General features: G+C 45.1%; 1 protein-coding gene across 2 annotated transcripts in view; it reads left to right on the top strand.

Annotated features, from left to right (window-relative positions):
* Positions 1 to 15,501, top strand: part of arid1ab (AT-rich interactive domain 1Ab) — a 50,920-nt gene that overhangs the window by 17,779 nt on the left and 17,640 nt on the right. For both annotated transcript variants that reach the window (XM_068575190.1, XM_068575189.1), the window contains exons 2-4: positions 704 to 964; positions 4,108 to 4,851; positions 5,543 to 5,659. In XM_068575190.1, coding sequence (XP_068431291.1) covers positions 716 to 964; positions 4,108 to 4,851; positions 5,543 to 5,659 — 1,110 coding nt within the window. In that variant the 5' untranslated portion in view covers positions 704 to 715. The remainder of the gene's footprint in view (positions 1 to 703; positions 965 to 4,107; positions 4,852 to 5,542; positions 5,660 to 15,501) is intronic.

Below are 15,501 nucleotides of genomic sequence, written 5' to 3'. Positions count from 1 at the left end.
CCCTGGGTCCAAGCCGGGCCAAGGTCAGCCCCCACCACCACCACCACCCCGGCCTCCATCCTGACATGGCTCCAGCTGAGGGGTGGGCCAGCTCCAGTCACCGCAGACACTTCCACTTCCTTAAGCTTATTTTCATAGAAACCCTCCCCGACGTCTCCGCTGTAACAGTATCCACCCACTGGCACAATGATCTCCTGGGCAGGGAAACGCTCCTGGCGGATATAGTGGGCTCATTCATTCATTCATAGCCAATTTTTTTCCCTTTTCTAGTAAAGTAAATCCACAACTGTTTTTTTTTTTTGTTTTTTTTTACCTCCCCCTTCTACTTTTTTTGTTCCATATCCACGTGATTATACTGTGACTGGTTTACGAAATGATGCTTCATTTGTCTTCATTGCTGAGTAATGCCTTTTCAAGAAAATCCACCGCTGAAAACTAAAGCTTCCAAAAATGACAATGTCTTTCTCATGTTTTCCTGTCACATCACTGGAGTCTGAACAGTTTCTGTTACATCATTACAGAGGGTTTTTTTTTTATAGCTTGTTGTGTGACTGCGCAGCAATAGACTCGCGCTATAACAGTCAACCCCAAAATCAGTAATTACCTCTTAAGCCCCTATTCGTACGGTTTTAGAGCCAGTTCATCCATCCAGTGTTTCAGTTCACTGAAATATTGCAAAATTCTGTCTGTCTGTGTCCTCCAGCCTCCAAGCCCAATGGACCAGGTCGGAAAAATGCGCGGGCAGTCATACGGAGGAGGGCCCAACCCCTACTCGCAGCAGCAGCAGCAACAACAGCAGCAGCAGCAGCAGCAACAGCAGCAAGGGGCTCCCGCAGGGCCCGGACCCCAGCAGGGAGGCTCTTACCCAGGACAGGGCTACGGACCCCCGGGCCCTCAGAGGTATCCTATGGGGATGCAGAACCGAACACCTGGCGCTATGGGCGGCATGCAGTACGGACAGCAGGTCAGTAATGATACATCTACACGACCGTCCTCGCGTTATCATTGTCACCTCGCACAACTTTCTCTTTGAAGCTACAGATTGATTTTAAAAGGCCAAATACGTCCTGTGATGGACGACATTTCTGTGTGGTGGAACTTATTAAATCACAGCTTATAGCCGGTCTATGAGATAAACGGGATGAACTTTTGAATGCTATTTACCACGTCATTGTTTAGATAAGGAGTTCTTCCTTTGGCTAAATCTTTGAATTTTGCTGACATTTATTGAAAAGATCTGTCAGTTAATTTCCTCATTTTTAAGCTTGTGCAGGTAACATTAGAGTAAGTAGATTTTAAGAAAAAAAAATTGAAAATTTAATTTATGAAAGGCTCCGTTCTAGAGCGACTCCTCAAATTTTATCATTAAGAACGCCAACATATTAAAGAAAACCGTTTCTAAGATACAAAGAATCAATATTTAAGACATTTATAATTGCAGTAAAAGGGAGTAAAATGAAAGTTGCAGCGTGTGACCAGGGTTATATCTTGGACCAGAGACATCTTGGCCAAGCTTAAGAGATCAAGTCAAATCTATCTGACCAATAAACATCATGAGGGGTCAGCTAAATGAAATGTAATGTAAAAAGTGAAATTATGATTTGTTCAACCCCTTCAATAAAAAAGTACTGTTAGGGTGGCAACGTTTTAAAAAGAAACCAACATGGTGCAGCTGGGTGAGCTGAAAAAAATATGGGCTTGCATCACGAGACTCAAGACCTATTTCTGTTAGTAAAAAGTCTAAATCAGGTGAAACCCGTAGATTATAAATAATAAAAAGAAGGCCTCAGGAGAGGACATTTAACAGGGCCTTAGTCATGTCGGTACTTAGTCATGACGCATGACTTGAAGTCCGGCCCGCAAGTTAATAAGTATTTTTATATTCCTGTTAGTTGATGCTGAAGAGTGTTTTGCCGGAGAAAGTTGTGCACGGGGAAGTTTGCATGGGTCTAAAGCCAGAAAAGAGTACAGTAGTCGAGATAAGGATATGTTGGGGTGTATTCTGATTAATATTGTTTATTTTTTTAAAGGCTCATTATGCCTTTAGGTCGAGGATGAGCTGATAGATGTAGCTGTAGTGAAAGCTTTAGTTTTACATTTTGGAAAATGCGCTTATTATACACGGCTGTAATTGTTCTGTTATCTGTCAAAGAATTTGGAGCTACAAGACGGTTAGCTTCACATAGCATAGACGTAGCATAGCATGGAAACGGGGGAAACTGCTAACCAGCTTCTGTCCAGAATTATTTTCCCTTTTTACACCTTTTATAAAATGCTGTAGTTTAGTATTTAGCAGACAGGTATGAAAGCAGTGTGAATCTTCACATCTTAACTATCCACGAGAAAGCAAATACGGGTATATCCAGCTTGAATCACTAATCCTTCGTGGTCTCTCTAGTCGAGAGACGGTAGAGCGCCATAGATTTATTTTATTTATATATTTATGTTATTTCTTAATTTCATATGGACAGTGAACAGCTTCTTAGCCGCACCAGACTATGAGCTAATTTACATCTGCAGTCCCTGAGTAAGAAGCAGAGAAATCTCTGAAACACATCAGAAAATGTTTGTAAAAAAACACATAATAACAAGACAGTACATATTCGTCAAACAGCGGCAACATTCAGACACCGCAACAACATTTCACAACATTAAGACGCATCAAGTGTTTGCGGTTACGTGGGATGGGTATGTGATTGTGTTGATTTCAGCCATGATTTCATCTTCAATTTAAAATCAGCGAAGCTGAGGCTCTTTTACGGAGTACAGCGCCACACTAGTTGCCTGAAAAAAGTAGACCCCTTTGTATTTTTAGATGGAGTATCAGTATTCGTAGGATTTCTAAAGATTCCATAAACATGATCAAAAGCCAAACAAAAAAAAAAGAACGATGTTACTTCTTTTCCACCTGGAACCAAAAATAAACTGAAGGAAAAATCTCTTGGAGGAACCGCCTCGAAGAAAGCGGGCCATCAATTTCTCACCGCCGGGCTTGTTTTCTCGCTCAAAAGTAAAACTTGTGTGTACGGGCACAGTGGGCAGCGCTTTCTGACAGCGTCGTCAAATTGAAAACGGCAAACATAGTTTGCCATCGGTACTTACACTTAGCTATGAATAAGACCCTTGAACTCTCCTCCGCCAGGCAGTGCGTCTTAACAGACAAATGCATGCAGGGAATCCCGTAGAGTGAAGCCTTTTCTTCCTCGTTCGCTGTCTGTGGTCTTGTGCCCATTGTGTGGTGTGATTATCTCATACTGGCCTGCCTGGTGTCTGACCGTGGACTCGATAAGTGCCCTGCAGAGAAGAAAACGGCTTTCCCTCCTTTTGTCAGGCGGATACAACACGGCCACTTCACGTTGTTTTAAATGTGTGGCAAGTCTTCCCTGTCTCATATTTTCTTTGAATTCTTGAGTAGCTAAGAACAACCCCCACAAAAAAAAAGAAACACGTGGCTTTCCCCCCCCCTCGTTTAAAAAAAAATGTATTACTGTGTTTCCTCACAAGGTCAGTGCTTTCTCCTTCCATGCTCCTTGAGGCTAATGAAACAAAATCGCTGCATTGAAAGGCTTTCCGCTCACAGGATCGGGTAGAATATGAAAAGCCTTATATTGAAGTTCAAGGAGATGAAGTCAAAACTCAATTTTTATTTTCACAGCGTAAATTTGAAGCAATAGACACCTGAATTCCAACACTTTGACTAATCAGGTTGTATAGCGAGGAACACACTGGCGTCTTACAGACCGAACAGTTGTCTCTCGCTTTTAATCCCTCAGTTGAAGAAGTGCTCTGATTACTCCGTTGAGAATGAAAGATAAAAGAAAATAAAAGAGGTTACTGAAGATATTGGGTTATTATTTTTATGTATATTTGTATATAGTTAAAAAGGATCATGTCAGTGTACCGACTAAATTCAGGTAGTGATTGGTATTCCACAGAGAGGCTCAGGATAGTAAACCTCTGGTCAAATCCAAGTAAAAGAAAGGTGTTTGTTTCGAAGGATTTCAACTGTTGTGGGTTCTATATACTCGCATATCCGTTCTCCCCCTTTTTTTTTTTTTAAGGGGATCTAGTTTTGATCTTGACCAATCTTTCTGTTTTCACCTCTAGATTTCAGCTTATGGACAACAGGGGCCTGGTGGCTACAGTCAGCAGAGCCAAGGCTACTACGGTCAGCACGGCGCCCCCCCTCACCCTGGCCAGCAGCAGCAGCAGCAGCCTCCATACTCTGGTCAACCCCAGGGCAGCTCTGGAGCTCCCTACCCCCAACAAGGCCACCCCGCGCAGCCTTCTGGCCAACACGGGCAGCCTGGACCTCCGTACCAACAATCCCAAGGTCCACACGGTCCTTCTCCGGGTCAGCCCCCATATAGCCAGCCCCCACAGTCTCAGCCAGGACAGCCTCCCTACGCCCCTCCCCAGCAGCAGCCTCAACAGCAGCAGGGGCCGGGTCCCCAAAGTCAGCAGGGCCCCCAGGGCCAGCCTGGCTATCAACAACCCTCTGGGCCGGGGCAGACGCCACAGCAGCAAACTCCGCAGCAGCAACCGCAACCGCAGCAAGGACCTCCACAACAGCAACAACAACAACAACAACAGCAGCAGCAGCATCAACAACAACAACAACAACAACAACAACAGCAGCAGCAGCATCAACAACAACAACAGCAGCAGCAGCAGCAACAACAGCAACAACAGCAGCAGCAACAACCAGGAGGTCCATCTCCTCAAGCCCAGCAACCTCCAGGTCACGGCCAGCAGGGTCAGCCGACACCTTACTCCCAGACACCTCCACTGCAGCAACCACCACAACAGCAGCAGCAGTCACCATATCAGAGGTTCCCGCCTCCTCCACAGGTAACGACACCACACTGAACTCTGTTTTTGCACTGTAGCTTTAATGGGATGTCGGGGCACATCTGTGTTTCCATTACTGTTTGCAGCAGGAGGTTTCCTGAGCTGACACATGCTCTTTATGTTTGCTGCACTTGATCAGCACCGTAAGATGCATCTGTGTCGCCGCTACAATGTCTATGCAAACCACAAACGGCCTGTGGCTGATTCACAGTAAACACATTCCCGTCTCTCCTTGTTTCATCATGCCTTTTTCTTTATGTTTGACTTTATCGCGTAACAGACAGTTAAACTCATTATGCACGTAGTTGTCCATAACGTAACTGGTCCAAAAATGATTTGAATATCTAGAAATGCTTGTTAACTGAGCAGTAAGAACAGGAGGATTATACAGGAAAGGAGCTTTGCTGTTTATTTTAGGTTGTTGGTGGTAAAACACAAAGATAAAATGAAGATGAAGCCATAAGTAAGCTATTCAAGCAAATAGCTGTAAAGTAAGCAATGATGTCTGGAGGTATTCAAACAGTTTCTCATGGCACGACACGTTTAACCAGCCCAGTGAAGATCTGTGTTACTGCTTAGCTTTGCAAAGAGCCAATGAGCAGTAAAGACTCTCGACTTGGGAAGGGGAATCTGTTTTCCATGTTTTAAAAGCCATTGTTCTTCTTCTTCTACTTCTTGTCCCCGTAATCAGGAACTCTCCCAGGATTCCTTTAGCTCCCAATCCAGCGCTCCTCCTTCCAACCAGCCCATGGCTTCCAACAAGAGCAGTCAAGAAGACAGCATGCAGGGCCGGCCATCCAGTCTGCCGGTGAGCCCTCCGCCTCTCTATTTAACTTCTGACTTGTAGCTCAGGTTTCATGGTCAACCGGCCTCCATGGGCAACCACCACCATCTTGGGTTGCCTTCTTAATGTGTTTTATGGTGTTCAGACAACGCCGAAGAGCCTATCAATATATTACAGCCATACATTTTTTGTAGTTTTGAACCTTGACTGGTTGGTAATGGGCTTCTAATTCATCCATGGCCAGAAAAAACAATAATTGCAATAATAGTTTTGTTTATTTTATTTTATTTTTTGGATTAAAGGTGAGCAACGGACTTGAAGCTGGGGTAGGCTGTTTTTTTTTTTTTTTTAATACAGAAAAAATAAATAAAAAATATAGTCCTCATCCTACACATCTGTAATAATCTACTCCCATCAGTACAATTTGTTAAAAAATGATTACGATTACTTTTTACCAATGATGCCCCTCCCCCGCAAAAGACAACCTGGCAGATCTCCGCTTCAACTTTAACTATCTACTTTGAATGTGTAGACCCCTTTTTGACAGATTTTGACAACAGCATGTTACCCTCGAAACATCAGATGAAAGGAAGCACTGCTACCACGAGAACAGATTTCTCTCGTTCAGATGTTTTCTTGATTAGCACCCAGGTTCGATTGATAGGTTGCTTTTGTTATATTTGAAGGCGAAGACCTTAAGGATTCTAAGTCTAAATATTTTTTGTTATTTATTTATTCATTCATTCACCCTTTTTGTGTCAAGAGAACAAGGAATATATATATATATATATATATATATATATATATATATATATATATATTTTTTTTTTTTTTAACTTACTGAAGCCCTTTCCTTACACTATTTTCAAATTAGCACAAATTAAATCATACATGTATGAAACAACCTTTATTAAAACCTCCTTTTACATGATGATTGCATTTTTATCTGCTATACAACTACTTAGTCAATGAGCAGATTTTTTTTTGGAACGGCACAGCCCAACAAACGCATTATTTTTGTGATAATTTATTTAATAATTATAATCAATAAATATAGAATAGGGCTGTCTTCCACCTCTTGTATTTTTTTTTTTACACAGAATACATTATTCTTGTTTCCATTGAACACACACTAGAGAGGAACATGGACGGATCTTTACTAAACACACATTGGCCTCTTTGGCCTACTTCTTCTTAGTGAGATGCATGACATAAAAAAAGGTAAGCATCAGTGCCTTGTTGCAGCTCTCTTAAATCGTGCCAGATTTGTGTCCAGCCAGTGGCTTCTTCTCCAAATCAGCCGCTGAATATGGTTAATACCGATTCCAGAGTCCAACCGTGAATAAACAACACAACATTTAGCCAGTGCAAAAAATAATGCGACACAACATTGGCCACTGCCATCAATGAAAGTCATCTCATTTGCCGATGGGCAGCTGCCAGTCATCAACCAAAAAGATCGGCCGATACATCTCTGCATGCCTCAAAAACACAGTTCAAGTCTGATTCCAGGTGTCACAAAACTAAATAAATATAAATAATAATAAATTGCTCCAGCAGGTGATTTTTTTCAAAGTCGTTGCCCAATAACGACATGACCTGGCACCTGGATTTGTTTAGTAATGCTGCAAACATCATCCTGCCGCAGTAAAATTAATAGCAGTTAAGCCAAACCAAACCAAAGTTTTACTTGAAAATAAATATTGAAATGTTGGTTAGAACATTATTATTGCTGCTGTGCAATTGACTGACTACCAAACACTTTCATTCAGGTGCACCACCTATTTACAGCAATGTGATGGGACATTTTATGCTTTTGAAAAGCTATAACTGGAGTCGGTATTGCATACTTTATAGCGAACGGGGAATATTCAGTACCTTGGACAGCTTTGTTTACTGTTGCCATGCCTGCTGAACCAGTGACGTTGTTTGGAGCAAACAATTTCAACTCATCCAAAAATACTTTGAAATCAATTGGTATATATGTTTTTCACCCTGTATCTGGATATTATTCACTTAAAGTTGGACCCCTTCTCTGCTGCTGCAGACTTCAGCTTACACACAACTAGCTGACGCTGAGAGTGAGTAAAAAGCGCGTTCAAGCATTGCAGGTTTCTTCTGATTTGAAGAAAAAAAAAAAAACATTTCTGCCAGGAAAGGGATTGTTGGAAGTGAAGTAAATCTGCTGTCTGATTGCCCTCTGGCTAAGATAAAGGTGAGAGAACCCCCTTCGCCTCTCCGACTCTCTCTCCCCCCATCCTCCCTGTTAAAGAGGTGCCTCGCTATAACACGTTGCAGTTTCCATGGCAGTGTTTATAGGTCAGACTTCGCAGCTAACCTCATTCTGGGCCTCAGGGAAGGAGAGTGAGAAATGAGATCATTAATGAGAGAGAATGAAAGTGAGAGAGCGGAGTCGGCAGGGAAGGGAAGGGGAGGGGGGGGGGGGTGCGGGATTGAGGGAGTGCAAGCAAATAACTTCAAATAGTGTGAGTGATTGGTTGGAGTGGGAGATTCTGGGAGGGAGGGAGGGATGAGACGCAGCGCTGTCTATGCCAGTAGGGGATGCCCTCAGGATGTGTTTCCCTCCTCATTTATTTATTTCTCTTATTTATTTATACATCTCTCTGTGGGCTCAGCCATTGGCCGAGCAGGCCAGGCCGGGGCTATTTTTATTTATTTCCCTGCGACTTCTCGGGGATTCCCTATTGGAGCCTTGTGATTGGCTGTGAGAGTAATCTGGCTAAGGTAGAGATGAACCAATCTCCTCCTCCTCTTCTCCTCCTTCCCTCAGCACCCCTGTGGAGTGCACATAACACTGTGTTGAGATTAGACCACGCTAGCTGCGAGTGTAACCCTGACAGCCGGTGTCAAAACAGCTGAATTGACTCCTACAGGTGTTCCGAGCAGATATGCATCAGTAGCATCTGTTGTGTCGGGGAATTAAGCTGTTTTGATAGCCCGACTTGCACCACACAAAATGTTTCCGATACACTGAGATGTTGCTCTTTGCCAGTTCAGAAGAGGATCCGTGGCTGTAAAAGCTTCATTAAGCCGTAATCCTGTGGAATATCTGTCGGCGCGCTCTGAATTAGTAGCAGGGCTTGTTGTCAGAACCCATCACCTTTTGTGGTAGCGAAGACTGTCAAGTACTATACGTTGCTATCAAATGTGTGGCCCCATTGCTTTCCCCACATTTGCAGCATACACAAATTCATGGTTTGTGTGTACTGTGTGAAAACTTTATTAAGATATGAATCTTAAAGACTTCAGCGAGGTAAAGACGACACTGAGGCAACTCGACTCAATACAAACGTGACTTCACTCAGAGTTGACAGAAACAGACTTGGAGAGGGAAACGTCGTGTTAAACTCGTAAATCCCAAGTGTGTACATTTGTTAAGATTGAAGTTTGTGTCTGCTCCGTGACGGATGTCGAACACGCTCCACAAAAACTTTTTAATTTAGGTGCACCTGCACACAACTTTGGTGCACCAAAAAAAAAAAAAAAATCAACGGGCCTTTTGTTGCTGCAGTAAAGCATTTTTAGTGTCACATTTAGCAAAGAAGCATGTTTTCTAAATTACCTGACAGAATGCGAGAGACAGATCCACAGGTTTAATTAGACGGAGTAAAGGCATTTATTTTGTAAGCACCTGCAGCGATTCGCAGAGATGTTTGTTTTAATCTGCCTCCGAACATGTTTGAATCCTGATCCAACGGCGGCCGAGAGGTAGGCGCCATTCAGCTACTTTAGTAGCTTTCACACAGAACCAGCCAGACATCACCTCATCCGCAGCACAGATGGGTCTGTTGGAGCCAGGTGCTTAAAACCCAGCGTCTGTTAGGCCGCCGTTGAGGTGGGAATAAGGAGTACAGGAGGCTCAGCGCATGCTGGAAGGCGCAGGTAGGAAAGCAACAGTCAGCTTGAGAAAAGGGCTGTGGATAATAGGTGGAGGAGGGAGGAGGCGGGGGAGAGACAGGCAGCCATAGTGCAACTAGCTGAGCAGGTTGAGCTGGTTCCTGGCTCCGGGACACAAATGCAGTTTAACTGTTGAGTATTTACCACGCTGTCGGTTCCCCGGAGGTGTTGTTGTCTTCATAGAAACCTCTTTGCACTTCAACATTGTAGTTATGTTGCTGATGCTAATCTAGAAGCAACTTACAGTGAGTACAGCACAATAAACAAAAGAGTCCGTGGAGTCTTACAATAATAACTAATCACAATGTCATTTCTAGAAAAGGAATTGAAAGAAGCACGAGCGGGCAGAGGAGAGAGGAGACTTCTTTTTGTGTACTTTTCGCTTTTGAATGTGTCAAATAGTTGACTGAGTCGTCAATGAATAACTATAGTTGCTGATTAAAGGGGCATTTCACACATGAATGAATTTAGTCTTCACGAGGAGTTTAGATTCAGACAACTTCATTTCAAAAAGGGCAATTAATTTGTAGCTTCACCCAGTACATGTACACAACTTCAAAACTCACAGGCAACAGATCAACTCACGTGTGTCGATACAAACGACAATGAGCGGCAATAAATAAAAAGAACTACTTCGCTATAGTTTTGCATACACCAAGTTTAAAAGACTAATGTTTTTTGCGCAGGTGCACACTGTATTTTACTGTTGCTCTGGAGAAAAATAACCCCGGTGATGTCATATCATCGGGATTAGCGCTTGAGATTTGACATTTTTGGTACAAAGCCTGCGTTCAAAGATTGGAGCGTTGAGGAAGGAGGGGATCTAGTGAAAGAAACTATAATGTTGCATTGTGAGAAATGTAGGATCCTGTCTAAATTTTCACCATTGTCCTTGAAATGTATTCCTTGCAACGTTACAGAGGTTAAATACTTAATTGCTGGAGTACCCCTTTAGTGACCAAACTAGTTCATCTCGTTCAGTGTGGTACTGCTCAATTGATGTAGTGAATCCAGCGTATTTTATTTTGGATGAGAATTATATTACCTTATGGTATGAAAGCTCCTTGCAGCTTATACAACCGGCCTACCGCCTCCATTGTGGCTTCAGCAGAAGTAAAGCAGGCCAGAGTCTTTGCTGTCACTGACTGGCTTTCATACTCCCTGGAAGTGACACTTCCTCTCCATGTCGACCCCTGGGAATGGGAATAACTACCAGACCACCACCAACTTCCCTCCCACCTTTCCCCTTCTCTTTAAAAAAAAAAACAACCTCTCCTTGTCCTTTTTTAGGTCTTTTGTACACCCTTTTCTCCACTGTGGGGCTAATCCCACTCGGAGCCGCCCACTGGTTGTGATGCTCCTCTTTCCTGATGTGTCTGAATGTGCTCCAGACCGACAGACAGAGAGAAAGGTCACATGTTGTTCACACACTCACACCCAAGTTTGTTTTTTGGTCTTCCATCCTCATGTTCCTCCTGCCTTTCTAAAAAAAGGGGCTTTATCTAGAGTTTTTTTTTTTTTAATCTTTAAAGGAAACAGGGCTAAGGGTTCATATTGTGTACTTCATTGTCACAGATGTAGATTTAACTGAGAACAATAAGGCAAATATATAGTAGACTCGACACCTTTTTTAAATTTTTTAAAATGTATTTTAAATACACAACTTCTGTCTAACATGTGGTATATAAGAGGCTTCTATTCTGGGTATTTTTAATGATGAAAGACATACGCCCATGCTTTTTCTATTGGTGGCCTCATGTTTTTGTGATTTGACTCAAGGTCCTAGTTTTCTCACCTTTTTTTTAAATGTATCATGAGATCCTTGCGTATCTGGACCCCACCCTTGCAGGAATCCAGTCTTATCCAGTGCGTTTGCAAAGCTAAGGGACCACCCACATCACAACAACAGGCACCCCTAACAACCCCTCCCTCCCTTTAATGACCTTTAATGTTATGTGCCAAGCCTCCTGATCTGGAACTGAGGGATCTTCCAGTCTTGGTGCTGATCAACTCTGAGTCCCCCCCTCCTACACCCCCGCCTGCAATCCCCATTCCCCGCTCAGCCCAGCCCAGCTCTGCTCTCCTGCTGCAGCTAAGCTTGTTTTTGCGACATAGCTCTGGAGCAATCAGCCTGACAAGGCCGGCCCACTTTTTTTCCTCTCCTACACAGCCCAACCCCCTCCGTGCCTTTCTCAATATTACAGTTTTCTTTCTTTTCTTTTTTTTTTTTGCTGCATTTCTCTCCTCTTTTTTTTTCTCTTTTTATAAATATATATATTTTTCACACTGCCTCTTTCTCGTTCCTCTTTCTGCTTATATTCTCGTTTTCTCTTTCCATCGCCTGCGCCCTCCTCCCCGCCTCCTCCTCCTCTTCCCTTCCTCGCTCTCTCTCCTCTCAGTAAATCAGCTTTCATAACGCTGTGCAGCGCAGCCTTGTTTTGCGAGCCTCTGACGCTGACGGTATTCAGAGTCCGGGGCCAGTTTCCTGTTGCTATTCTGGGGCCCTTGCTTCCTGTGTGTACATGTCTTATTCAGATTCCAGGGTGCCTCTCACTCGCTCTCACCCCCTCCCTCCCTCCCTCCTCCTAGCTCGTCTGTTTCTCTCCCTCGCTCCTTCTCTGTCTCACCCTTTTCTTTCCTCTATGTGATTTTTAATTAATGTACTTGAGAAAATTCAATCTGCTGACAAAGTGTGTTATTTTGCATTTGCTTCAGTGAATTGTTTCTCAGCCTTCTAAAACCCAAGCCCCGTTTTGCTCTTGTGAGCTCACCACACACACACACACACACACACACACACACACACACACACACACACACACACTCTGAGAGAACACTCTCCCTCTCCCTTTTGCTCTCTCCGCTCGCTCACACCACTCTCGCACACACACTCTCCCATGCCCCTCCCCTCTGCCTCCATTTCTGCTGGGCTGAGCTAGTTTTGCAGCACAAAGACTGTGGCTGACTGCAGCACTGTTTGTCCTCTGCTTTCTCCTGCTCTCGCTGGAACAAGCTGCTGAGCCTGGATGGATGAAACCGGCCCCACAATGAAATTAACTCTCACTCAATGAAATAACCTCTATATTATTTCTCCCCCGTCCAACCCCCCACCCTCTCCCCAGTTAATTCCCAGCTTGTTTCGGTTGCTTTGGTAGCGCCCCCTAGGTGTGTGTGTGTGTGTGTGTGACTGTGTGTGTGTGTGTGTGTGACTGTGTGACAGTCATTAGGAGGGGAGGGGCGTCGCTGCTCTGGATAGCAGGCAGACTGGCTGTAGGGGTCTGGAGACTCCCCACCCACCCAACCAATCCCCTCCCCTCCTCTCTTCTCCAGCCCCCTCGCCCTCCGTATCCCCGCACCCCTCACCTCGGGCCGGGCAGCTGCCTGCCTCACTCGGGCATCTGTGCGCTGCCCTGGGACTCCCTGCTACTATTGTGATCTCTACAAAAGGCCCCCCTCACACACACACACACCATCTCCCCATTATTCACAGCAATCAGACTCCCCGCCCTCCTCCCCTTCATCACCTCCCTTCATCTACTGTGTGTTAGCTACACACAGACTGCTGCAGTGTTTGTGTGCCTTGCACACCCCCTTTTTTCTTTTTTTTTTGTTTGTTACCCCCACAGAGAAGCTCAATTAGGCAAATGTGGAGCGTTTAAAAAAGAACTCCCTACGTATTGATTAAGATTCATAGTTGGCCTTTATTTTCTTTTTTTTTGACTGCGAGCCTGCATCACACAGGAATGTTAAAGCAGACCGGTATTGATCAGCGTCAAATGAATTGTGTTTTCCGTGCCTTGGCAGTACGAGACTCTTTTTCAGAATTAGGCCGGTTCACTCTTTCATCTTGTACTTTTTTTTTTTTTTGATGTCTCTGTTATTATCCTTCCCACGTGGCTGCTGGTGATGAAGTAGCAGTGTAATGCTGATCTCCGGGGAGCTGGAGGGTAGCTCGTCATAGACATCGTGTCTGTGGCGCTGATACTCCAGTCGAGATGTCTAATCCCAACAGGGTGCTCTCAGGCTCTGAGCCTCCTGGCTTGGTCGCTATCCATGTTTGCTGTTTGCCTGCATTTAACGGGAAATGAGATAACAGAACCCAAGAGATGTTAATTTCATCCACTGTGTAGTTTTCGAGCAATCTGCTCAACGGCTCGTGTTTACGTCGTCTCGCGGATGGGTTCAGAGTTGAAGGTGCACCTATGGTTTCTCTTTCTGTGTATAGAGCGGTTCTCCTCAGCCCTGTGCTCTATGAAGCCCTGTAATGGCTGCTGCTGCTGCTGTATGAGGTAGGGGCCTGCCTTGCTTCTCCTCCTTTCTCCAGTTCTTCCCTCATAGTGGGATGGGAGTGCCCCCTTATGGTTGAGCTCAGCCCTGCAAACCTCGTGCTGGGGCTGGAGCTGCCTCTCTCCAAGCCATCAGTGGACTTCCCAGAAGCTCCTCGGAGCTCGGCGCGGCCCCCGAGCGCGAGTAAGGACCCTTCGGGCAGGTGACTGAGGCGTCACCCACCCGTCCGTCTGTCTCGACCAATGTTTTCCTGCTGTCGTCCCACGGCACTGCAGCATGTAGCCATTACGGGTGTTTTCACAGACTAGACGGCCTAAATAAAATTGTCTGAGTGCCTACGTTTTTTAATGTCACCTGTGCGTGGAGATGGAAGCGCTCCGACAGTGGTGGTCTGGGGATAATATGCTTCTCGGGCTCAGTTGAGTCAAGTCAGCGTGTTCAGAGGCCGAGCTGGGAGAAAGAGAACAGAAAACCCCTTTAGAAACTGTGCGGAGAAAATATCACTTGATCTTAGGCTTTGAAGGGAAGAGATGGCTTTTCCCATGACCCTGTTCGGATATCAAAAGCCCACTTTGCCCTGAGTGAGTGGCGAATGTGCGGCGCTGCAGTGTTTTCAGTGTCAAGGCCGTCTGCATGTAAACAAACATCAGGGACTCGAGAAAGACGGCGAAGAAGTTCAAGATTCTGCTGGTTTGTGTTTGTCCACTACTCTGTGTTAGCGCGCGCATGTGTGTGTGTGTCTCAGTTCTCCTCAGTGCATAGGGCCTGGAGGCTGAGTGTGTAATTAAAGCGGTGGTGGAGCAGAAGCGGGGGTGGCGGCGGCGGTGGGGGGAGGGGGAGGTTTTGAACACAGCTTTGGTGCGTCTGCGTTTCCTGTAACAATGACGGGCTGCTTCTTTTGTAGTAGCTGACTGCACCGTGACCCTGCCAGGCACGCAGGGAGGCCACCGAGAGAGAGAGGGAGAGACAGACAGACAGAGAGATGGCAGCAACAGGGGGGAGGGACTGTGTCTGCTCTAATGTGTCAACCACGTGGATCACAGTAACCATGGCAGCCCTTGAGATGCAGCCATTTCTTTCCCTTCATCTCCCCCCCCCCTTCTTACTCTCTCTTCCTCAGCTATCACCTCACCACAGAGGATATGTGAGCGTGAGTGCAAGCCAGTCGGGAGTGAGCGAGGGAGCAAGCAAGGTTTTTTTTCTTTCTTTCTTCCTTTTTTTTCTTTTCTTTTCCTCCCCATCTGTATATTGTGTTTAGCATCTGGAGGCCTGAGAATAAGGAAAGCTGCCAACCAGGCGGTTGGTGAGGTCTGAGAATGACAGAGAAGAGTGGGTCAGGGAGAGTGTGTGACTGAAGGATGAACTCTGCCCCCCCAACACACACACACACACACACACACACACACACACACACACACACACACACACACACACACACACCTCCTCTCCCTTCTTACCACCACCAGATCTAGTTACACTACTGGTCAGGGTCACACATTCCAGATACGTTTCATTATCTCAGGGCTGCGATGCAACCTCTCGTCTTCCACTTTCTGTTTCTCATAACCTTAAAAAAAAAGAAGAAGAAAAAAGAAAAGAATTCGGCTGGCTTGGCAGACTAATGGCTCTGGTTGGGCTTGATTGATTCAGTGAAGTAATCT

This window comes from Clinocottus analis, unplaced genomic scaffold (genome assembly GCF_023055335.1).
Source record: "Clinocottus analis isolate CAN_PGR_092001 unplaced genomic scaffold, fCliAna1.0.p SCAF_14, whole genome shotgun sequence".
In the NCBI taxonomy this organism is placed as follows: Eukaryota; Metazoa; Chordata; class Actinopteri; order Perciformes; family Cottidae; genus Clinocottus; species Clinocottus analis.
Note: the sequence above shows the minus strand (reverse complement) of the source record. Positions and strands in the feature narration are given on the sequence as shown.